The 26,136-nt window shown below is 33.4% G+C and overlaps 1 protein-coding gene across 3 annotated transcripts in view; it reads left to right on the top strand.

The window, feature by feature from the left end:
• Nucleotides 1-26,136, top strand: part of LOC126819719 (protein SCAI) — a 43,963-nt gene that overhangs the window by 4,763 nt on the left and 13,064 nt on the right. For 2 of the 3 annotated variants that reach the window (XM_050547927.1, XM_050547944.2), the window contains exons 3-10: nt 1,704-1,790; nt 2,688-2,786; nt 3,329-3,346; nt 5,533-5,629; nt 21,508-21,606; nt 22,363-22,515; nt 23,700-23,822; nt 25,196-25,373. In XM_050547927.1, the coding sequence (XP_050403884.1) occupies nt 1,704-1,790; nt 2,688-2,786; nt 3,329-3,346; nt 5,533-5,629; nt 21,508-21,606; nt 22,363-22,515; nt 23,700-23,822; nt 25,196-25,373 (854 nt within the window). The remainder of the gene's footprint in view (nt 1-1,703; nt 1,791-2,687; nt 2,787-3,328; nt 3,347-5,532; nt 5,630-21,507; nt 21,607-22,362; nt 22,516-23,699; nt 23,823-25,195; nt 25,374-26,136) is intronic. The other variant, XM_050547936.1, reaches the window with a different exon arrangement.

Raw genomic sequence — 26,136 nt, 5'->3', positions numbered from 1 at the left:
TAAACATTTTATCATTGGTACACGATTATAGTTTATTGATTTTAATATATTCAAATGTTCGTTCAGTGGAATTGATTTAACAAAGACATTCACGGCTATCAGAAAATAGAAAGGAGTTAAATACTTTGTGAAAGTAATACACTTCCGATAAAGTCGATGAAACGTTAGCTAATTCCTAGCGTGACTAGTTTTCGGCCAGCGATAATTAAAATGTGAACATTTTGTTTGTAATACTTCGAGAAATAACAGCACTCCTGCTAATGCTATCGTATAAAAGTTGGGGGGGGGGGGGCGATGAAAAGCCTGCAAATTCCTTGCGGTAAAGCACGGCTATGCAGAGTGTTTTCCTAGGGAAACACAGCGTTTTCGAGCGAATCCTGCGGAATTGAGTGAAATTTCACAGTGGAAATCTTGGCGATTTCTTAATGTTTTTCCCTGTGGTGTTGGTCCAATTTTGGTCTGAAAGATTTGAGAGGTACTGTAGTGTATTGTCTTCACAAAAGTGGTCAGATTTAGGTTTTTATTGTCGTCGCCCCCGTTCGGCCATCCGGCGGTTCGGGGTCCACTAGAGGCTAAAGTTAATATCTGATTGACTTTAAATTTACACAGTGTTTAAGGTCATGAGACTATAGATTTTTAGCGATTTCTGATAATTACTGCCAGAGTTATGGCCCTTGAAAACTTTGAAAAATCTTGTCGATGCCCTAGAGGTCAAAGTTAATATCTGATTGACTTTAAATTTATACACAGTGTAAGGTCATGAGACGAAGAAGCCTATTGATTTTCAGTGATTTCCGATAATTACTGTCAGAGTTATGGCCCTTGATCACTTCAAAAAATTCTTGTGGAATCTCTAGAGGCCAAAGTTAATATCCGATTGACTTTAAATTTATACACAGTGTTTAAGGTCTTGAGATGAAAAAGCCTATTGATTTTCAGCGATTTCCCATAATTACTCTCAGAGTTATGGCCTTTGATCACTTTGAAAAATCTTGTGGACGCTCTAGAGGCTAAAGTTAATATCCGATTGACTTTAAATTTACACACAGTGTTTAAGATCATGAGACAAAGAAGTCTATTTTTTTCAGTGATTTTCGATAATTACTGCCAGAGTTATGGCCCTTGATCACTTCAAAAAATCTTGTAAATGCTCTAGAGGCTAGAGTTAATATCCGATTGACTTTAAATTTATACACAGTGTTTGAGGTCATGAGACGAAGAATCCTATTGATTTTCAACGATTTCCGATAATTACTTCCAAAGTTATGGCCCTTGATCACTTTGTGACGCGCTAGGCTAAAGTTATCATTCGATTGACTTCAGATTGATACACAGAGTTTAAGGTCTTGAGATGAACAAGTATATTTATTTTCAATGAATTTTTATGACGTGAACAGCTAAATCCATAATCTTAAAAGTTTTGTATACTAAACGTTAGTATGGGGCAGAACTTTATAAAAACCAAACAAATTCTAATGGTTTTCTGATAATTACTTAATGAGTTGTTACTCTTGTCTTAATCACATTTTAATGTATTATAAATGTTTCATTACCGAAAAAAGTAAAAATATGCGACAACTCTTGTTGACTGCCCAGACAATTTAGCTGCTGTGGGCGTATGTTTCATTGCCTGGCAACCTATCTTTTATTGTGCATTTCTGTTTCAAGTGTAAACCTGTATAAACAATCCTTCAATTTTTCAGACAAATATTGGATAATAAATATGGGTTGAAAAGATGGCAAATAGGAGAGGTGGCATCCAAGATAGGACAACTTTATTACCATTACTAGTATGTTCTCAAATTTGGTGGTTTTCTATATATTTAGAATAGAAATATTTGACTCTGCATTTTGTATTTCTATCTTGGCACACTATACAATTAGATGTACTATGCATTATTAAGTAACATTTGAAATTTTCAAATGATTCATTTTACATTATCTTTTTTCAAACTATTATAGTTATACTATAGCAAGAATGGCTAGCTCTTTATCTAAATCTTACATAATGTATCTTTAAGCATGTTATTTTTGTCTTTGTTATAAAGTTTGTAGGCCTAAATAATATAACAATATGCTGAAAAACCCTCAGCGTCATAATTCATATTTGGTTATATTTTTAGCTCAAAACACTTGGAGTACATAATCCATATTTTGTATTACCATCCTGTATCATTATGTGTTTACTTGTACCGTATTGTGTTTATTAAAGATACATTATGGGAGATAAGATAAAGAGATGGCAGTTCTCGCTATAATAGTTAAAAACTAGATAGTGTAAAGGTAATTTGCTGAAAATTTCAGTCAAATTGATCCACTATGAGCCGAGAAGCGAGTGAAATTTTTGCATAGTCTCTGTCATCATTACTAAAATCATTAATATAAACAGCATAGTCTCGATTATCCACTTTTTTTGATTTAATTATCAATGGCTGTTAGCAGCATATAGGAATCTAATCCAGCCAACATCGAAGGCTGGCCTTGACATCAAGAGTTTATTATGGTCTGGATAAGTTAATTAATGTCTGATTGATAATTTAGATAACATTTCAAGCCTAAAGAAAGACTTGTAATAAGCAGATTTTGCACTTGCATAATGCATGTTTAACTCTCATAAGAAAATTGTTGTTAGTCCAAAAATGAAAAGAAAAATCTTTAACTTTATGTTTTTAATTTATTCACTTCAGCTTAAGAACAAGTGAAACCAATTACCTTAGTGAGTCATTTTCCTTTTACTCTGCTATCAGGATGAGGGCTTATTATTCCAAAGCTACCAAAGAAGACAGGTGAGTCCACCAGATATATTGATTATATCTTTTAAGATTTTATTTTTTAAAAGAATTCACATTTAAGATTTTGTTAAAAAAAATCTATCCAAAAAATGTTTAAGATGATAAAATATGTGCATTGATTTGAAAGAACATACAAGAAAATGAATGGCAATAGCATTTATATTTGTGAAAAAAATTGACCATCTGGATGGACTATGAGTGTGACAGATCAAAAACCTACTTTCTTCTAAATGTTTAAACTGTCGAGGGATAATTGATGTGCACTGCTAAAAATTAACAATGATCAAGAAATTAGGAGGCTTTTCTTAAGGGTAAAATGATCCAGCCTATCTGATTAAAATGTGGGATATAAAAAAAAATATAAGTGAAACAACAATAGAATAGACACTACACATTTTAATTTCGAGAAATATTATTTTGCTATGGATTATTAACTAAAGATAAATCTTTAGTTTAGATTAAGATTGTATAAATTATAATTGTGCAAGAATTTTAAAATTTGATTTTGAGAGAAACTGGTGTATATGTATTTTCAGTTTGTCCCAAGTGCAGATGTAAGTGTACATAGAGTAAACCTAGTGAGCCCATATATTATACATACATGTACATTTTATGTGTTCATTTACTACATTATCTAACCCTATGATTTTACTTAGTTTTCATCGTGGTATACGGCTATGCATGTTTTAAATATGCTGAATTATTCCCCATGACATCAATCTGGGCTGTTATATTTATGAAAAAAGGCCCTACTCCTAAATTGTAGACCTGTACGTCACACAGTTGTTCTTGAATATTTTTATATATACATTTATGTGTGTGAAATAACTTTATTGAGCGTCTGCTTCCACAATGAAGTGATTGTCTTTTTAAATCTCTGCTCCAAAAATGTACTTGTACTATTTACTGATGCATCAGCCAATAATTCTTGAATATTTATAAATATCGGTGATCACTATGATAGGCCTTAGATTACATGTAGTTTTCATCTAGCTCTTTTATTGGTGGATTGGGTGTGGTGGAGGCTAGGGGGTGGGGCTAGGTACAACTTTTTGAATCTCAACTAATCATCAACACTGATAATTACCGGTAATGGTTTCTTGTTGTAAATAATCTTTCAATCACTATATATAAACTCTCTTTTTACACCACAATTCATGAATAAGTTCTAGTTCGTAGATTCCAAATTTGAATTGTTCATAGAATGTTATCTTTATCTGGCTGAGAAATAACCTATCACAAACAAGCTTTTGAAGACATTTGACCAAAGTAATCAACATTTTAAAAAAAAATCTTTAAAGTGTGATTAATAATAATATCGTGTTCGTTACACATAACATTTCTGACATTAATTCCCATATAAAATTGCTGTCTTGTGCATGCAGGTAGAAAATGCAGACAGAATTGAAAAGTAAAGTGCCATGATTTAAATTCTCATTGGAAAGAGTTTCATTTCTAATTCATTGAATTTTTATTGTTAGTGGATTGTGTTCTGTGGCTTAAGTCAATGTTAAGTATAGCTTGTCTAATTTCAACCAGTAGTAACAGCTGATACATTGTACCCCTGTTCTGCTGTATAAAGCTTAACAAAATGCAACAATAAATATAAATTATTCTGTAATTTTTTTTTTTTATTTGTACATATGTAGATCTAACTTTAGCGTTTCCACTGAGGACGAAAGCTAGCTTCAAGCTGGGTTCGAGTGCTTCCACTGGCCAGATTGTAAAAATGTAAAAGCTGAAAAAATGGTTTTGACAGTTTTAAATTTCTTGGGTCGAGAATGAAGCCGAGACGACGCTAGCTTCAAAGTTGTCAGTGGGAACACTCCAACCTGGCTTTTATATCGTTCAGCATTCACTCATATTGTCGAGATAACTATTTGGTCTTGATTATCGTTATTAATGGGTTATTAGATCTCTTGCTTATCAAGGCTCTATTTGTTTTGGGAACAAGATATTTTAGTGGAAATGCAAATTGGGGGGAGGTGGTTAAACCATGTAAAACCGGGTTGGACCCAGCATTTTTAGTGGAAACAGCATTATAGACTTGTAGACTTGTAATATCTAATACTAGTCATTTTAGTTTTCTTTCGTTTACATAAAAGTGTATATATTGGAATTGTCTTGTACATGTATGTAGTAGCCACACAAAATATCTTAACCACTCAATTGTACGTTGGTTTGGTTTTTTTTTGAGAGTATAGATCGTAGTTAGCAGTCTCGTACTTGGCTACTTAGTTAGAGTCAACATCAGTTTGGTATCGGTAACTAAATTGTGTTAACTAATTGTCCAACACATATTTGCTATGGCTCTGCAGTAGATCGCCAACCTGAGAAACCTTAAACTGAAGTTTTAATCACCGCACAAAAGGCCAAGTAGTGTGGCCATGTGGTATAAATATATTATTCAGTCTGTTGTGTAAGCCAAAATTTGACACAAAATACTGATTTAACAACTTTTGGGAAGAGCAGATGAACAATAAAGCTCATACCGCCGAATAACTTCATCTAATTTGCAAATTACAAGTACCTGTACATGTAATGTTCTGCAGTGATAGTCCCAAAATGATTTTTTTTTTCATGGGTTACTGAAACATTACAATATCAACCCGTTGATTACCTTTTTAGAGTCTTATAAATCGGTTTAGTATAAGAAAAGAATGATTTGTATTGTTGCAATAAATAAATAAGATATTGATTTTAGCACTGATGATTTTGAATAATTATTTTTATAATCCAGACCTGATTTGATGGTGAAGAAATTACGATATTATGCCAGATTCATTGTGGTGTGTCTATTATTGAAGAAAATGAAATTAGTCAGGGATTTAGTTCGGGTAAGTGAAATGCAATACACAGCGCAATCCATATAATGATATGTCACATAATTGTCTATTTCTGAAGTCAATGTTTTTGTGATATCACACACATTTTATTGTCGTCTGACTGTTGTTAAGTGGATTTTGTAACAATTTTGTTTTTCCAATACAGAGAGTAGCTATTATAGCCAAGAGTGTATGGTTTTGTTACATGCTCACGTCCTTCTTAACCTTCTACGTGTCTGAGTTTTGAGATTTAAAAAAAAAACAATTGCTGGTCCCAAGTAAGAACCTAGTCTAGAGTTTCTGGATTTTTACTTTTAATCTGAACTGGTTTGATTAGATAGCATTGACCCTGTCAAAATTGAAATTTGCTAGGAATGTTCCCAAGGAGGAACCCTAATCAAAATTAAAACTTGCTAGGATTGTTCCTGACTAGGATTTTTTAGCTAAAAAAGGAACCCTATCAAATTTCAAACTTGCTCAGACTTTTTATCTAGGAGGAACCCTATCAAAATGCAAACTTGCTATAATTATGTCGCTAGGAGGAAAGCTATCAAAATTCTAACTTGCTGTGATTTTTCCGAGGGAGGAATCGTATCAAAATTCAAAATTGCTAGGATTGTTCAGCTATTCCTAAGGAGGAACCCTATAAAATTCAAGCAATGATTTAATGCTGCTGTCATCAAAACCTTGTAAATGCTTTGCAAAAGATTTCAAACTTATTGTATGTTTAGATAGTCATAAGGAGGAATCCTGCTATGTATCAATTCTATTTTTTTAATTTTTTTTTATTTGTGTTATATGCTTGATAACAACTTGTGAAATCTTGTTGAAACGTCGCAGTGAAATAAACCATAGTAATTGTTATCCATAAATAGTGTGTTATTCGACAACCGGCACCTATATGATTTGTACATGTATTTGGGTCTGTGCATTATTTAAAGATACATTATGAGAGATTAGATAAAGAGCTGGCAGTTCTCATTATAATAGTTAAAAACTAGATAATGTAAAGGGAATTTTCTGAAATTTTCAGTCAAATTGATCAATCTTAACCGAGATTTTAGCGATTGAATTTTTCGGCCTAACCTTGATCATCATTACTAAAGTCGATAAGATAAAAAACATAGTCTCGATTATCCATTTCATGATTAAATCATGAATGGAAGTCGAACAGCAAATCAGAGCTAATTAAATCCAATAAACATCACAGGCTAGCGATGACATCGAGAGTTGATTATGGTCTGGATAAGTTAATTAATGTCTAATTAATTTCAGACCTAAGGAACGACCTGCAATAGGGAGATTTAGCTCTTTCATAATGTATGTTTAAAATATAGATAAAGGAATAAAATATATTAAAATGTAAGCAATAGCTAATAAAGTAATGTGTATTACATGTATATAATATTAATATCTTCTACACCATGTACATTGTATCATGCATGAAAGACAGCCATATTATACACGTAAGATGTTAAAGCAACAAGAGGCTGTTATTTTACTGTATTCCATCTGGCATCTGTACAGTATTAACACATTCCTGTTATAAATCAATACACCAGGGATTGAATTTATCAATAAGTGTACAATGTCATTATGTGTGAATAATGAAAATAACTCTTAGCTTGTTTAATGAAGTTTACCAGTGCACTTGTTAGTTATAACAATGGCTGATTACTGTCATTGTTTATTTATTCATGATTTATAGTAAACAGACAACATGACAGAAGGCCAATACATATCTTCTTTATATAGGTTATGTACAAATAAGGACTAAAAAGGTGTTAGTTATTAAATAAATGTACATGTAGGTTACTCCAAGAACACAAATTGTGGGTTAGATTTTGAGATTGGTATAAGCAAAATGTATATTAGATTTTGAGATTGATGTAAGCAAAATGTAGGTTAGACTACTATCAATGCTATAATTATAATGCTCAACATGAGATTCCCCAAACTTTTCAGCGATTTTTCTGTACACATGGCTGAAATGCGTCCATGGAAAGCGGGTCAAAGACACTCTTAAAGATACATTGTCCCGAAAGTATTTATTGGGTGGTTATTTCAGTATGGCAAGTTTGGTATGGAAAGTATAGACACCAATCTTACTAGAAAAATACTGGATTACCTGAAAAAAAACAATAGGGCAGGGGGTGGGGGGGATGTTATTGAGTCAACTGGCGTGGTTTCCATTCCCCGGTTGTACATGACAAGGAGTAGTGTCGCCTGTCCAACCTTGTGGGTTTTCTCTGGGTCTTCTGGGTTTCCTTGATCAAATGGTTAGGTGGTTTTGGGAACATTGAGGTGTATCAACCACTCAACCAGTGACTGGTATCAACGTGCAATTAAAGGTGTATTTATAGTTTGAGGTACATGTATCTTATTCACCTGAAGATTCACATTGTGAGAACCTATATGAAAGGAAATGAGTTTGTGTTTAACTGCCTACTGTTCTACTCCGACTAGGCTACTGAAGACAGGCATATGCCATAAAGTGTGCAATGGGGGAAATTCCAACTATCAAGGGTTCTTTTACGTGCATGCCAATGTGTACATAGGACCTCCGTTTTTCACCCATCCTATAATGGGATCAAACATGGAACCTCCTGGTTAGTGAACCAATACAGTATCTTACTCATTGAGCCATTTTGACTCCCACAACCTTTAGGACTGCTAGGATGACTTGGCTGCTATTGGCAATTATTTATTTATCTGGCAATCTATCGTTTAATGAAAAGATTTGTAACCATGTAATAATCACATTCAAGGATTAAAAAAAAATTCTTGAAGAACGGGCATACTCCTCGCAGTGTTTCGTTTGATTACACCTAATTCTACTTAACACTTCCGTAATGAAAGCAAATTTCTGTTCCAAATTATGACTGGTCAATAGTCCGATTAACAACCAATACCTAACAATATCATTCGGGTTTAACAGAGCTCCAAATATGTTTACATGATGTTACATCATGACCCACAAAAATTTATTATGCTCAATTAACCAGTGCATACCAGAATATTGCACAAAAACTAATTGCGTGACAGACGAGGCTATCAAAACGGCTAAAATGTAAACAATACTGTTTGGAAACATACAATACTTTCACCGTTTTTAATACTTTAAATCACTGTCCAACGTTTTAGAGGAGACCCCAGATTAAACTCAGGGCTGTCATATTACTTAGGAGAGATTTGATTGAACGGGAAGAAAAGACACACTCCCTCAAAAGCTCAAGTATCAGAAGTCAATCCAGCAATGGCCAGAGGAATATGGGTATATGGGGGTAATAACAAGCAGTTTTTATACGCCCACATTTTCACGTGTCCGGCCGTCCGTCCACAATTTGTTTGTGGACACTCTACAGGTCACAATTTTTATCCGATTTCAACGAAACTTGAAATATAGCTTTATCTCCCCAAGATCTCGGTTCCTTTCGATTTTGGCATGTATCGGACCATAACTTCATGGATTATGGTCCCTGATTGTAGGAAAAATCACGTTTTTCGCTTGTGGACACTCTAGAGGTCACAATTTTGATCCGATTTTGATGAAACTTGAAATGCATGTTTATAACCCAAAGATCTTGGTTCCTTTCGATGATACTGACAATAGTAGGAAAATGCTAATATTTTTGATCATCGACTGATGAAACACAAACGTTTCATCGAATGAATGAAGATAGTAATTTATACAGTATTACTGGCGTGAACTTGAAAGCTGGTAAATAATTAAAGGAGCTAAATCGCTAACATTTGGGACCTAGAAATTGACAAAAGTGGGTTGCAACGCATATAATTTTATTATAATACTGTAATATGAATGTATATAAACTGATTTACATTCAATGGTTTCCGTTTTTACTCCAATTTCAAATTAGTTATGTTCGGCGAAATAAGCCAGCACTCTCAATCGAGTGTAAATTTCTAGCGTCTGATTATTCCAGTCTACATACGCCGTTCGATTTGGTGCAATGTGTCTAGCCTCGTCCCTCGAGTCTCTTTTTACAACTGGGGCTGAAGCCCATTATGGTACACGATTCGTGTACCAATGGTAAAATGTTTATTTTGTCTTAAATATTGGATATCAAAAGGTCATCTTATTCCGGTAAGATCACAACATCAATGTTGATTTAATTTGACAAATAAATCATGTTTTCAATGTTGAAGATTTTGGATGATATTGAGTTAGAGACTTAGCTACTTTAAATATGGAAAATTTTCAAAAGAGGTACCTAATTGTCGTTATTTTTGTGGTAATTACATACATACATCAGAATAAGACATTGCCCATAACAAATTACATGTACCAAGAATTATTTTTGTGGAAGTCTCATTATATTAAAGGGAATGGAAGCTTATAATTAACCCATTTCCTACCGGCACCTCATTTGACCCAATTCTGGCCGGTTCGTTTCAAAATGGATTAAGAGCCCTGGTTGTATGTGTGCTTGTAGATGTACACTACATTGTACTTATTGACAAATTCATTAGATTCTCAAAGTTAATGGCTAAGTATGAATTGAAAAGTCTTTGAACAGGGTTCTATAGCTAGTTTTAAAACTGGTGTATACATAATTAATGAGACAGTGTAATGACAATGTCATTAATTTCTGTTCTTGTGGGACTTCCATTTCTATGGTGATGTAGAAATCATATAATTGGATAATTGTCTACCTGTTCTATTTTATTTGCTGCTATTTGTGTAGCACCATGGGTCTTTTGTCAGACGTGGAGAGCAGGTGTATATCATATACCTGCTTACATATGGTGCAATGCATAATAGAATAAAGTCATTTTCTCAAACCTGGGCGAGTCTGCTGATAGAAATTGCTACATCTTTTCCCTTCTGGAATCAGATGACAATACCAGACTATAATTTATTTAGAATAGAACTTTGTTGAAGGAAATGGTTACGCACCCATTTTATAAACATGACATTCCTAGCTTTTAACCCTTTCAATGCTAGACTTAAATCCACTGCCTGTGCTAGATACTTTTTTGAGGAAAAAAGTGGGTTTGGAACTAAATGCCAAACAGTACTTATGGAAGCTTTTATGAAAATTCTTTTTGTGTGTTTGGATGGGCATGATGTTGGGCTAAGAGAAAAAATAGAATTTTGGAAATTTGCATAATCATGTAGTAACGTGACGTCATGGCGGCCATTTTGGATTTTTCATTTCTCACTAAAACTAACACGAAAACGAATATTGTTTTTTCACTGGTTTTTGATAAAGATATATAAAATGAACAAAAATATCAATAGCAGCCATGAGCACTGCCACCACGAACACACACACCACGTCTCCCGCTGCCATGACCATGCGCGGATTGCAATACCTTGTTTTTACTTTCACTTTGACTTTCATCCTCAAGTCTCATATCATTATCACTATAGTCAGTCAATAGATCTACACGTTCGGGACCCAGCATTATTATCAACATCAGAATTATCGTCAGAATCTACTAAAGACATACTACATACATGTAGGGCTATTATGTTCGTACTGGGCTTGTTCATCATGCACGGGAGACATAGCCATAGGCGGAAGATCGCGCAACAAATCATGCACTTCATACTACCAATCACTGTCCTGACTACTATTATTATCAACTAACTGGAAACGAATTATGTGTATCAGTACCCGCCTCGAAATTGTCCACACTGTCTTGGTCAGCGAAGATGCCATTCACGACTTCGCCGAGATTGCATCGTCTACGTTGTCACTATGCACTCTGCCATTTTACAGTTTGCTGCTTTGAAACACGTGGAAATATGTTCTAATGTATAAAAAAATAAAATAGATCAGATGGCATGTGCATCTACGGTGCTAATTTTAGCGAGGGCCATACTGAGTACCCGGTAATACCGGGTACGTGCATTTTAACGACATTTTATAATACCCGGTACTACCGGGTAGACGCAATGAAAGGGTTAATTACCATATAATTTAGTATCATTCAACTCATAACTAAAATCACGTGACTTTCACACAGTCAAAATTAACACAGTGTGAAAACTATTGTTTATAATAAATGAAATGAAATGAAATGGGGTTTAACGTCCTACTGTTCTTCTAAACTGGGCTAATGAAGATGGGCATACGGCATACAGTGTGCTATGAGGGAAATTTTGCCCGGGCAGCGGCACTATCGCCTACTCTTATATCAAATTCCAACTGCCAAGGGATCTTTTACGTGCATTCCAATGTTTACACGGGACTTCAGTTTTTTGTCTCATCCGAAGGACTAGACAACTGTCCTTGTCAGGCCCTCCGTCCTGCATCACTGACAAGGGGAAACCACGTCGGAAAATTGGGATGAACTTTCTCGGCCAATGCAGGGATCGAACACCCGACCTCAAATTACACACTCGTAATCACCTCACACGAACAATTTAAAGTAAAATTTAATTAATGACAAAATAACATTTAGCAAATATATATTTAACGTTTATATTAGGTTTCTAAAGCAAAAATTAAATACATAAAATTATATATGGATAAAATTTACAGTATAATCTCCCACTTTTCTAAAATGTGGCCTATTCTTACCTTAACCTCGTATTAAACTCGTATTATGACTTTGCGATAATCTCACAATTTAAAGAACCATCAATTTTATTTTATTTTTTCTGGAAAAACTATTCCTGCATCCCTAGATTTACATACATGGGATTTTAACATAACCCAACTTTTTATTCAAAAGTTAAAATACCATAATCTTGAAACTTGGACTAAGGGTTTCAAAATTACATTAGCTTTACTTAGCTGAACACATGGACAACACAATAACACAAATATTTAGCAATCTAATCTTTAATTCAAAAGCTAAATTACCTAAATTAGTCTAACTCGACTAAATCCATAATTCTGAAACTTGGACTAGAATGAATCTCAAAACTATATTAGCTTTAATTAGCTAATCACATATATGAACGACACAAAAACACACATTTTAACGAATCTCGGATTAGTGTTGATTAGTATTTACAGTAAGAGTAGTAATAAACTTATTAAGAGACAAAAAATTTAATTATTTGTCTTCAAATACGAATCGGTGGATATTTTGACGGTTTCTACATATTTAAAATGGCGGACACTGTGAATAATACTCGTTCGATTTGTTTGGGATTATTGAATTATGACGTCTGTTTTATCTTTTTCTTACTCCTGTTGCCCGTATCGTTAATAAATGAAGCCAGGTTTGTTGTTACTGTTTATAATTGCGTATTTGGGTTGTCGAAAGTCAGTTATCATCAAATCACATGCCATGGGTCGTAAGCGCAAAATTGAACAGCCTTCTTCAACGTCCGATAGAAGAATGTCAGACTATTTTAGTATGTGACCACCAAAATGCTCCAAGTCTAAAGATGATACTGACATGATCAGCTCTCATCCATATAATATTATTAGATCCTTGAATATTGAAGCGATATCAACTTCTACTATAGGTCTGCATGAAGACTACGGTACCTCAAAAGTTCACGACTGAGAAAATTTCGAAAAAGAAAAATCTTAAAGACTTAAAGAGGCATTATGGGAGATTAGATAAAGAACTGACAGATCTCACTATAATAGTTACAAATAGATAATGTGAATAGAATATGCTGGAAATTTCAGTCAAATTGCTCCACTCTGAACCGAGATGTTAGCTTTTGAATTTTAGGCCTAGCCTCGATCATCATCGGAACAATAAAAAAAAAACATTGTCTCGATTATCCATTTTTGTTTAAGCGCATTATGAAAAGGTAGATCTTTTAAGGATGAATGGAAATTTTCAGATATACAGATATTCATTAAAAATAAATACACTGTGTAATTTAATGTTACTAAGTATTGGAAAAGTGGTTTCAAAAAATGGGCTTCTGCAAAGCAGAAAAGAATTTTGTAAATTGTAATATCATATGTATATTGTATTTACTTATGTGAAAAAAAAAAAATACTGAAAAAATCTAATAGATATTTATTCTTTATTTTGGCGGAGAAAATATATGGCTAATAAATTAAAATGAAAAATTGGCTGAAAATAAATGAAACCCAGAGTGAGCACTGCCAGGAATAACAATGCAACAGTTCGCTTTTACATTTTATGTATCATAACTGGATACATAGATATACAACCATAGTATAGATTACAATACTAAAGTCATTCTCAAACACTAGCCAGCCAGACTCGCTGGGGTGAGTCTGCTGATAGAAATTGCTACATCTTTTCCCTTCTGGAATTCTCACATGTAAGATAGTTTTGTAGCTTTGGGTTTTTGACCTTCAATTGTCTAATTGGTCAAATATGATGTAAATAATTAGAGAGATTGGTTAATTGAGCCAAATGACGTCAAAACCCACCCTTATGTATATGGTAATGGAAATTTACTGGAGAAACTTCCCACAAGATATATGTTATCAACCTAGCATTGAATGTTTAGCACATTATGACTCTTTTTTATTATACGCCCACATTTTCATGTGGACGTATATTGTTGTCGCCCCTGTTTGTCCGTCCGGACGTCCGTCCACAATTTGTTTGTGGACAGTCTACAGGTCACAATTTTGATCCGATTTCAACGAAACTTGAAATATAGCTTTATCTCCCTAAGATCTCGGTTCCTTTCGATATTGGCATGTATCGGACCATAACTTCATGGATTATGGCCCCTGATTGTACGAAAAATCACATTTTTAGCTTGTGGACACTCTAGAGGTCACAATTTTGATCCGATTTTGACGAAACTTGAAATGCATGTTTATAACCCAAAGATCTTGGTTCCTTTCGATATTCACACATATTGGATCGTAACTTCCTGAATTATGGCCCCTGATTGAACGAAAAATCATGTTTTTAGCTTGTGAACCCTATAGAGGTCATAAATTTTATCCGATTTAAAAAAACGTATTATTATATCAGCGTTACACCCTAAGGACGACAGACAAAATGGCAGGGCTCTATAAAAGTTGAGTGTGCCTGCGCACACACTTGAAAATGTGCCTGCAGGGTCATACTCAAAAGTAGAGTATTCAATTGCCAGGTATATAGTATAATTGTGGGGGGGGGGGGCTTACGAAAGCTTCTTGGGTTGGACTCGGCAGAAGAAGAAATTATAAATAATTTTTAGTACCTTTTTTATTATGGTTTCTAAATTGTATTAATGTATTATAGATTACTTTAATAATAAAGATTATTTTTGATGTGCATGTTGTTGTTGTTTGGGGTTGATATAAACATAGAATAGATGCCTACCGGCTTCAAACAAGTTCATTAAATCCCTTTGCACAGCCAGGTTGTCATTCATTACACTTAACTTCCGGTATAACTAAGAGTTGTTTCCCTTGACGATGACAAGATATTCATGCACCGTAACTAAAATAACTGTTGTTCTGATTAGGCCTAAATTATTTACCAATATTCCACTTACAGTGTATTTAAATTAAAAAAAAATATCTAATTTACCATTTATTTTAATGCAAAATCAAAAGGTGATAGTTAATATGTCGCGTGCTATTCTTTTAATCATCGACTGGCATTCTACTAGAATTGTCACTAAATTAAGCAGAGGTTACAGGTGATAGGACATAAGTCACAGGTGGAATCTCTAACGTCGCGTGCTGTTGTTTTTATCATCGACTAGCTAATTCTAGTAAATTATTATACGGTAATCAAAGAAAACAAAAAAACAAACAAAAAAACAACAATAAAAATAAATAGTATTCTTTATTTTACATGATTTACATGACAGTAATAATTTTTCAAAATGTGCCTGCAAAAAAGTTTTTTTTAAAGCAAATGTGCCTGCGCACACCGTGCGCATGTGCGTGGAAATATCAATGCCTGCAAAATGGCCGCCGTTCGTTCTCAAATAGCGTAAAAATAAGGTATATCAAGGTTGTGGACCCTATATAGGTCACAATTTTAATCGTATTTTGATGAAACTTGAAATGTTAGTTAAGATCTTGGTTGCTTTCGATATTCGTGCATATATCAGACCGTAACTTCTTGAATTATGGCCCCTGATAGTCCGATTTAAAAAAACGTATTATTATATCACCGTTACACCCTAAGGATGGCTGAGTTTGAATTTCATGAAAATCGGCCCAAAATTGACAGACAAAATGGCCGCCGTTCATTCTCTAATAGTGTAAAAATATGGTATATCAAGGTTGTGGACCCTATAGAGGTCACAATTTTTATCCAATTTTGTTGAAACTTGAAAGTTTATAATACAAAGATCTCGGTTCCTTTCGATATTCGCGCATATTGGACCGTAACTTCCTGAATTATGGCCCCTGATTGTACGAAAAATCGCATTTTTAGCTTGTGGACCCTATAGAGGTCATAATTTTTATCCGATTTTAAAAAACGTACTGTTACACCCTAAGGACGGCTGAGTTTGATTTTCGTGAAAATCGTCCCAAAATTGACAGACAAAAATATGGTATATCAAGGTTGTGGACCCTATAGAGGTCACAATTTTTATCCGATTTTGTTGAAACTTAAAATGTAATTTTATAACCCAAAGATCGTGGTGCCTTTCGATATTCGCGCATATTGGACCGTAACTTCCTGATTGTACGAAAAATTGTGTTTTTAGCGTTCACAAATAGCGTAAAAATATGGTATATGAAGGTTGTGGATCCTATGGAGATCACAATTTTTATCCGATTTTGTTGAAACTTGAAATGTAAGTTTATAACACAAAGATCTTGGTTACTTTCGATATTTGCGCATATCGTGTTGTAATTTCCTGAATTATGGCCCTTGATTGTAGGAAAAATCACTTTCTTTTTAGCTTGTTCTCTATCCATCTCTCGAAAATGTGGGTGTATCCTGCCTGGCAGCCGCTATGTTAGCTTGTGGACCCTATAGAGGTCATAATTTTTATCCGATTTAAAAAAACGTTTGAATATATCACCATTACACCCTAAGGATAGTTGAGTTCAAATTTCGTAAATATAGGACCAAAGCTGACAGACAAAATGGCTACACCTCGTACTCAAATAGTGTAAAAATATGGTATATCAATGTTGTGGACACTCTAGAGGTCACAATTTTCTTTTGATGTTTATGAAACTTGAAATGTAAGTTAATAACCCAAAGATCTTGGTTCCTTACGATATTCGGCATATCGGATAGTAACTTCCTGAATTATGGCCTTTGATTGTACGAAAAATCGCGTTTTTAGCTTGTGGTCCTAGTAGAGGTCACAATTTTTATATGATTTAAAAAAATGCCTGAATATATCACCATTACACAATAAGATCATGGATCCTTTTGATAATCGCGGATACCCGAACTTAACTTCCTGGATTATGGCCCCTGATTGTTCAAAAAATGAAGGAAGGTGGAATTCGAATTTCGGGAAATTCGAAATGAAACTGCCCAACAAAATGCCCGCTCTTTGTTCGCAAATTGTGTAAAAGTATGCAATACGAAGGTTGTCAAACCTCTAGGGGTCACAATTTTTGTCCGATTCTGATGAAACTTAAATCATTTCTTTATATCTTGAAGATCTCAGACCCTTTTGATATTTGCACATTTCAGACCATAACTTTCTTGATTATTGCCCCTGATTGTACACAAAATCCCGTTTGTTTTTAGCTTGTTCTCTATCCATCTCTTGCAAAATGTGGGCGTATCCTGCCTGGCAGCCGCTGGTATAACAATATGTCATTCATTCACTAAGTTAATTTAAGTACTATATACATGTATATGTGAATCTAATAACTTGCCAAAGATATTAATTAATACAATAAAATGCCATCATTTTTCTCTATTCCATGTTTATAAATTTGAAAACTATGTCGCAACGACAATACATGTATTTCTACATTTGTTTATGCTCTGTTATTCTTAAAGGCTAATTTGAAATGATACAAGAAAAAAAAATTCTTACCACTACAGGAAGCAATTATCAGAACAAAAGTAACAAAAAGTAATAAAGAAATAACATGATTGTATCATGAGGAATTTAACAATACAAGGATAATTTTTAATAATTTGAAATGGAGAGTCAACATTTTATGCATGCTTGGTCAATTAGACAACAGTTTTACATGTGCATTGGGAATGAAAGTAAATAGTTAGATCAATTTTATATCCCACATGTTGCAACAATTTGTCATGGAATGAACAATGTCTTGCAGACTGTAAACAGTTCCTCCCTTTATTATTTATATATATTTATTTTAGTTCAGTACTATTAATGTTCTCAATTTTATCATGCCATGGTAACATCTGTACCTTTTGCTTAATGGTGGGTTTTACTGTGCAGATCTCGTCGAATTATGCAGTTGATTGATTTTGTATTATTGATAGGAGAGCCACTGTTACTACTGAAGCATGTAGTTCCCAATAAAAATTACACAAAATATAATGTAGATAAAATAAAACATATGAAAAATTGAATAAAACTATAGTATAATGAAAACTAGAACTGCGATGCAGTAATAAAGGGTTTCACCGGTGCCATGTTACCCTTGAACTGATGTCACTTCCGGTGCCATGTTGCCCTTGAACTGATGTCACTTCAGGTACCAATGAAACTGTGAACAGATTTCCGCATAAGCATTGCACACGTGTTATAAAATAGATGCAGAATCAACCAAATCCAACAATATCAATTCCATTGATGCATGTACATTGTTACCAGTGTTAGCTGACTTTCTAATGGGAATTTCTCGACAAGGGATCATGCTAGAAGCAATTTTTGGACATCTATATGATCGTTAAATGAATAATAAATATAACTCTAATTCAAAAAAACATTTGTTTTGAAGGCTAAAAATACAGTTTTTGCCAAAATGACATTACTTCCGTTGATAATTAAAATGTTAAATTAGTTCTATGAATTAATCATACATGGCATAAGGCATCATATATATGTTGAAAATTTTATGAAAATTGAATAATAATCGACACTTTTATAAACCAAAAACCTTGAAAAGTGACTTGTAGAAAATCATCTATTTCTCTGCAACAGCACAAGTTAGAAACCATTTGGTGATATTTGTATGATCGTATGGGTTCATTCTATTTGTTAATTGGAATCAAATACCATAATTTTAAAAACATTACAAATCAGACTCATGTGAATAACATATCTGTTTTGACGCTAAAAATACAGTTTTTTTCCGAAATGGTGCCATGCCATGAAAATGTGAAATTGGTTCTGCCCAGTCAAAAGTTGCATGAGGCATCACATGGTAAAGAAAAATCGAAAATCGGACTATAATTAACTCGCTTACGTACAAGCAAAATAATGAGAAAAGTGACTGATGCAAAATCGCCTATTTCTCGGCAACTGCTAATATAACAAACTTATTTTGACATACATTGTCTTTGTATGGATTAATGCTACAGGTATATGAAAGTTTTCAAGAAATAATTTAAAATATGTAAATCCTGAATGCATTGTAAATAGCTCATTTTTATCCCTAATTTATCATCCTTAAATCAAAATGGTGCAAATACAAAACCGGAATAAAAAACTAAGCCCGATATATTTTGCGTCTTTAGTAGGAGCATTCATCTTGATCTTTCAAAATTGTAAAAATTAATATATTCCTTTGGGAAGAACTTTCGACACGTCAAAATTGAAATTTGGGGCAAAATTACGTCGCGGCCGGTGCCGACAGAAAAGTTTATCTGTAGAAAAAAGTGGAGAATTTTCACCACAGAGCATATGAGCTTTTGTTTTATACAAATCAGGCAATAATTAATTAACCCAGAGTCCATATACTGAAATTAAAATGCAAAAAATCGTAAAACCTGATGCTGACAAAATTGGTAATTTCTCGGCAAGGGAAGATGTTGGAAACAATTATTTGATATAAATATGATCGCATTGATTCATACTATTTGTCAATGGGAATCAAATATTATAATTTTAAATGAATAATAAATATAACTCATTACAACAAAATATTTGTTTTGGGGACTAAAAATACAGTTTTTGCCAAAATGACATTACTTCCGGTGGTAATAAAAATCTTAAATTAGTTTTTTATGACATCGTCAATGACATTATGCATAACATGGTGAAAATTTTATGAAAATCGAATAATAATTGACACATACTTGCTTGTTGAATCACATGGTGTCACTTTTATGAAAATCCAATAATAATTGACTTTTTTACAGGCAAAATAACGAAAACAGTGACTTATGCAAAATTGCCTATTTCTAGGCAACTGCTTATATTACAAACTAATTTTAACATGCATTTTATTTGTATGGATTATAGCTACAAGTTTATAAAAGTTACTTAAAAATATATTAAAATCTGAATAGCCTGAATGGGTTGTAAATAGGTCAATTTTACACCTTTTTTCACATCTTAATCGAATTTGCTCGAAAAGGAAATTGAAATTTAAAAAAACTGAGCTCACAGGGTTTTTTGCACCTTTAAAGGGCACACTCTTTTAGTTATATCAGTTTTTAAAAAAAATAATATTTGCTTTCGAAAAGTGGTACCGAACTGTCAAATTGTAGTTTTGGGTAAAATTACGCCACTTCCGGTGCCGACAGATAACTCTATCGGTAATAAAAAAAATGGCAATTGAGACAACGGAGCATATGAACTTTGTTTTATACAAATAGAACAATAAATAATTAATCTAGGACTGAAAAACTGAATTAGCCAATGGCGGCCAAGGAAAAATAATATTTTCTTTCGAAAATTGGTACCGAACTGTCAAATTGTAGTTTTGGGTAAAATTACGCCACTTCCGGTGCCGACAGGTAACTCTGACGGTAATAAAAAAAATGGCAATTGAGACAACGGAGCATTTGAACTTTGTTTTATACAAATCGAACAATAAATAATTAATCTAGGACTGAAAAACTGAATTGGCCAATGGCGGCCAAGGAAAATTACTGAGACAAAAAAAATTCACATTTTTGCTCAAGTCAGATGACTCTTTAATTCTGTGTAAAACACGACCCAAAAATATACATAAATAAAAAAGTTTTTTGTAAAATTTTCTAAATTTGGCGCCTGATATCTGAAAAGATTTGCCAAAAATCAAAAATCAAAAGTAGCGTAGCTATGTGCCCTGTCTCCGGCTATGCCAAAATGTATCGAAAGTTAAAATCCAACGATTATTTTTAAAATTACTGCAATATTTTAAAAAAACGATAGCTTCAGTGATTTTGGACATTTTGCATTGTCACAGTGCGACTCGCAAAACGTTCAAAATAGCTTTATCCTCTAAGTCACACCCACTTTCCCAGTAAAACCGAAATCGTAATGATGCGACAATCAGTTGCTGAGATCTAATCAAAATGGAAAAAGAATAATAGTAATATTATAAGAAGAAGAATAATAATCTTAACAAAAATTAAACTAAAATTGTTAAAAAAAAAAAAGAGTAATATAATATAAATACAAATCAAGGATGGAAATGATCATAAATATTTTTTGAAATAAAAATAGAATAAATATATGTAAATCAAAACTGAAGTGGAGGAGAATTGCAAAACACATAAAAATGTAACAAACATACATGTATGGTCAGAACAATGGTGAAAAATGGACATAGTAACACTATCAAACCAAGGGGTGGGTGGTTATGTGCATGCTACATGCTGCACTTAGTTTGTCATTGAAAGGTAATTTGTTATTTAGAGATGCATCATTCAGCAATACTGGTCACTGTCCCAACCAGCCATTTTTATCAGTTTTTACCTATCTTTAACCATACATGTAGACGACATAAACTAATTTTACTGAACTCATGTTGCCTAAGCCTGGCTTTGGTGAAACAGGGACCAGTTTTCTTTGATGGTAGATAATTATCTATTTCCAGGAAAGTCACATGGTTTGTAGAATAGCAGGTTAAATTTCAAAATTGAAATTATTTCATGTATAATAAGAACCATGTTTATATATTTGACAGGAATTAGCGAAACAGATTGATGATTATACAAGTACATATGAACCTGAAGATCAAATGGAATGGAATTTAGTATTAGGGGAAATAAAGGCTTTTATAGAGGTATTGTCAATTATATAAATACTAAATGTTACAATATAAATAGCTCTGTATCTTACACATATATGTAACATCTGTCTGGGACATTGAAAATAGTGTTCATAGTTTAAACAGTCCAATACCTAACGTTATCAGATATTGTTTAGATATTTGATTATTTTAGAATTGAACAATAAAAGTGTTTGAATATTTTATATAAAACATTGTACATGTACCTGGCTGTCATATTTTTTTGACCATGAATGACGTGGTTAATCAGATTTATGTTCCGACTCACAGAATTGTACATTACATTGTACATCTCGGCTCTATATTGAATGCATGTGTTATGTGTGAGATACACACTACACTGCCTGGTACCTTTGGGGTTTGGATTTTTGAATTTCCAAATCATCATCTTGACCTCAATGTTTATAGGTAGAAATGAGTTAGTGTTCAAATGTCGACATGATTACAGAGAAGCAGTTGGCTTTTTTTTAGGATTGATAGATTTTAATATGCATTTTAGATGAACTACTTTATATCTTGTTTTGCTTGAAAATTATACTTAGTGTTTATTCTGGTACACATATAGAGCCTTTAAAAACAGATGCTAAAATTTTAATGAATCAACTTTAGTTGAAGTAAGACAAATGCCTACAACAGTACAACAGCCTTTACGATTCTAAAAATAATCTGATTTTGAATCTGCATATAAACAGGGCCACACTGTCGAATTATTTTATAGTTAGTTGTAATGTAATATGTAAATATTTACAGGCTGATAATATAATAAATGTTGTTGATGTTGATTCATCTACTATAGTATTATCACATCGATTAACTCCACTGAATACACCACCAGCTGATAAAGGAGCTCCTGTATATTTATCATTGCAAGAAATACTCATAGTTGGTAACTGTCATGAACAGGTGAGTGGTATTTTAATAATGTTTCTAAAAGGGGCATAATACTCCGACTGGGCTAATGAAGTCTAGCATATGCCATACAGTGTGATATGATGGAAATTTTGCCTTGACAGCAGCACTATAGTCAAGGGTGCTTTTATCTGCATGCCAATGTGTACATTGAAAGTTTTTCGCTCATCCGAATATTTAGACACTGTTGCTTGTCAGACTGTCCGTCCTGTACCACTGACAGAGGGAAACCATGGGAGATGTTGAGACCTCCTGGTTAGCGAGCCAGTGTCTTACTGAGCCACCAACCTACTGGACAGAGTACTATTGTATTAATACTACACTACGTAAAACTATGACATACTACATTGCCAGAGTACTTTTATCAATTTGCAGACAAATCATTGACTTGTCTGATTGGGACAATGAAGTATTGTCAACCAATCACAATCTATGTCTTATCAATCGTCTAATCAGAAGTTTCCAAATCACATTGAATAGTGCATACTCAACTGAACTGCACCTTGCCCATTATACTAATAGATATTATACATATAGAGTATTAAATTGACTCAGTTGAGACTACAAAATGGCAGCATAAGGTAATCACCATTTTTGAGAGATAATGTGATACTTCCACGCATGTTTATTTATTGCTATAAATGTGGGCATTTTGGAATAATTCCTTACAAAACTTTGAAATTCCCATCCTGCTTTCTGCATAAAATGGTTGTGATGTCATAGGTTCAAAAGTTCTATAATTTTAGCTCTACTTAAACATGCATTATGCAAGAGCAAAATCTGCTTATTACAAGTATTTCTTTAGGCCTGAAATGTTATCTAAATTATCAATTAGACATTAATTAACTTATCCAGACCATAATAAACTCTCGATGTCGAGGCTATATGCTGCTAACGGCTATTGATAATTTAATCAATAAAAGTGGATAATCGAGACTATGCTGTTTATATTAATGATTTTAGTAATGATGACTGAGACTATGCAAAAATTTCACTCGCTTCTTTCTCGGCTCATAGTGGATCAATTTGACTGAAATTTTCAGCAAATTACCTTTACACTATCTTATTTTTAACTATTATAGCGAGAACTGCCATCGCTTTATCTTATCTCCCATAATGTATCTTTAAGAATATTAATAAAATTATTTATGTATTATTTTGAATTATTATATTTACAGGTGAAGTTTAGTGAATTAACATTAGATATGTTTAGAATGTTACAAACATTAGAACGAGAACCACAAGAAGATTTAACTAATCAAATATATGACGTATCTCCAGCACCCGGTCGACAATTATTTGTAAGTACACCTACAATATAATTACAATAATAGCCATTTTACTGAAAAGTAGCATAATGGGCAGCATTTATGTTAATTATAATATTTTTCTGAAACATACAACGGTACACTTGTTCTCGCATTATCACCAACAAAAATCTGACTTATTTCAATATAAGTTCTAGGTACAGCATGTGCATTATACATATCTGATCTTGAAACTTGAGACTATGTTGTCAAAAAAATAAAGACATACTTGTCAAGAATGGCTTGCATAGTGACTGTTGATAACCACGGCTTATGTCACGCTCAAGCAAGCTTGACATAAGCTTATATTATTATGATTGGTCAAACTCGACTTGGTCAAGCTATTACCAGGGCTATAAATCCGTCATTTTTTTTGCGAGAATCTAAGAGGATTCTCATATATGCAATCTGCGCGAATCCTCTGAATCTTAATTAATAATATTGTCTAAAAAACAAAATTTTGTTTATTGTTTACTGCAGTATCAGAAAATGCCGTAGTCAAAATAATCTGATACGGCACCATGGCATTGAGCCTCTGTCAGCATATGTATAAAATAAAAATTCATAACGGTAAACGCTATTTAGAACTGGTTTATTGACCTTATTCCAACTGATATGTCACGTGTCATTGGAATTCGCCATTGGAGATTCTGTCTACAAAATATCCACTGTTTCTCTCTCCGTGTATTTTATGTTCTATCAGGGCATTATATTCAATGAAGATTTAAATTTACCTAACAACTGGTCAATGAATCCATCAATGTATGATCCAGTTATTATTTAAATATCTACCGGTACATGGAATTCACACGGACGGAGCGTGGAAGACGTGCGATTCACAAACCATGCTTCATTCGCCATGTGGCTTTTTTTATTCAACCTATTATTGTTATGAATAATCAGCAAGCTTGTTTTGTTTTTTACTGGATTATCAAAATCACCGTTAAATGTGCTAATTACTTGGATTATGAAACACATATGGCCGATTCTCACTAAGGTATGACTGTTGTTGTAGCTGACAAGCAAGTAGATTGATTTATGATACCATGGGCATGGTGGCCGATTCATTGTTTTACCAATCAGCTAGATTAAACATCAATCGGCTAAAGCTGACAAAATACAGCCGGTTAAGAACACTGATATTCAATGTCGGACTCGACATTTCTCTCAGATTTTTTTTGATTTTTTTTTTTGAAAAATGTCAAGCGAGTCCTTGTAGATTCGCAGCGTAAGCTCTTGCAAAAAGCCTTGCACAAAGTATATTCAGAGATTCACGTGAATTTCTGTATTACAAATAAACGAGGCAATAGAGCAGTAAACAATTATACATTTTATCGAAGCATGATACAATATTTTATTATTTACAGGAAAATGGAGATAGAAGCCGACGTGACAATCCACATAAATACTTACTGTATAAACCTACTTACGGTCAACTTAATACCTTTCTTGCCTCAGCTTTTAAAGAGCTACCACCAAATGGTGCAATGTTATTATATATCTCAGCAGATGGTTGCCTAGGAAATGCTAAACACACAGATGATGGTAGGTACTGTGGATCATATACAGTTCATTTTCCTATGACTTGGTGATTGTTGATATCATGTAAGTGATAATCTGAAATTGTAAATATCAAGGTCAATATCAATTTGGTCAACATCCATGTTTTAAGTAAAAATATGCGACAACTCTTGTTGACTGCTCGGATGATTTAGCTGCTGTGGGCGTATGTTTAGTTGCCTGGCAACCTATCTTTATCCAATTTAAAAACCATTTGAATATATCACCGCTACAACCTAATGACGTTTGAGTTCGAATTTCCTGTAAATCGAACCAAATCTGCCGGACAAAATGGCCGGCCCTTTTACCCAAATAGTGTAAAAATATGGTATATCAAAATTGTGGTCCCCCTAGAGGCCACAATTGTGATCCGATTTTATGAAACTTTAAATTATATTTAAATCACAAAGACCTTGGTTCCTTTCGATAATCGCACATATCCAAACATAACTTTCGAAAAATCACATTTATAGCTTGTGGACCCGCTAGAAGTGACAATTTGTATCAATTTTTTAAAAAAAAAAAACGTTTAAATATATCACCGTTACACATCAATGAAAGTTGAGTTGGAATTTCGTAAAAATCTGACCGAAACTGCCGGACAAAATGGGCATTCCTTGCAAATATTGTAAAAGTATGTAATACCAAGGTTGTGACCACTCTAGAAGTGTCATAATTTTTATCCGATTTTGATAAAACTTGAAATGTATGTTATTAATCCAAAGGTCTTGGTTCCTTTCGTTATTTG

This window comes from Patella vulgata, chromosome 1, assembly GCF_932274485.2.
Source record: "Patella vulgata chromosome 1, xgPatVulg1.2, whole genome shotgun sequence".
Lineage (NCBI taxonomy): Eukaryota > Metazoa > Mollusca > Gastropoda > Patellidae > Patella > Patella vulgata.
Note: the sequence above shows the minus strand (reverse complement) of the source record. Positions and strands in the feature narration are given on the sequence as shown.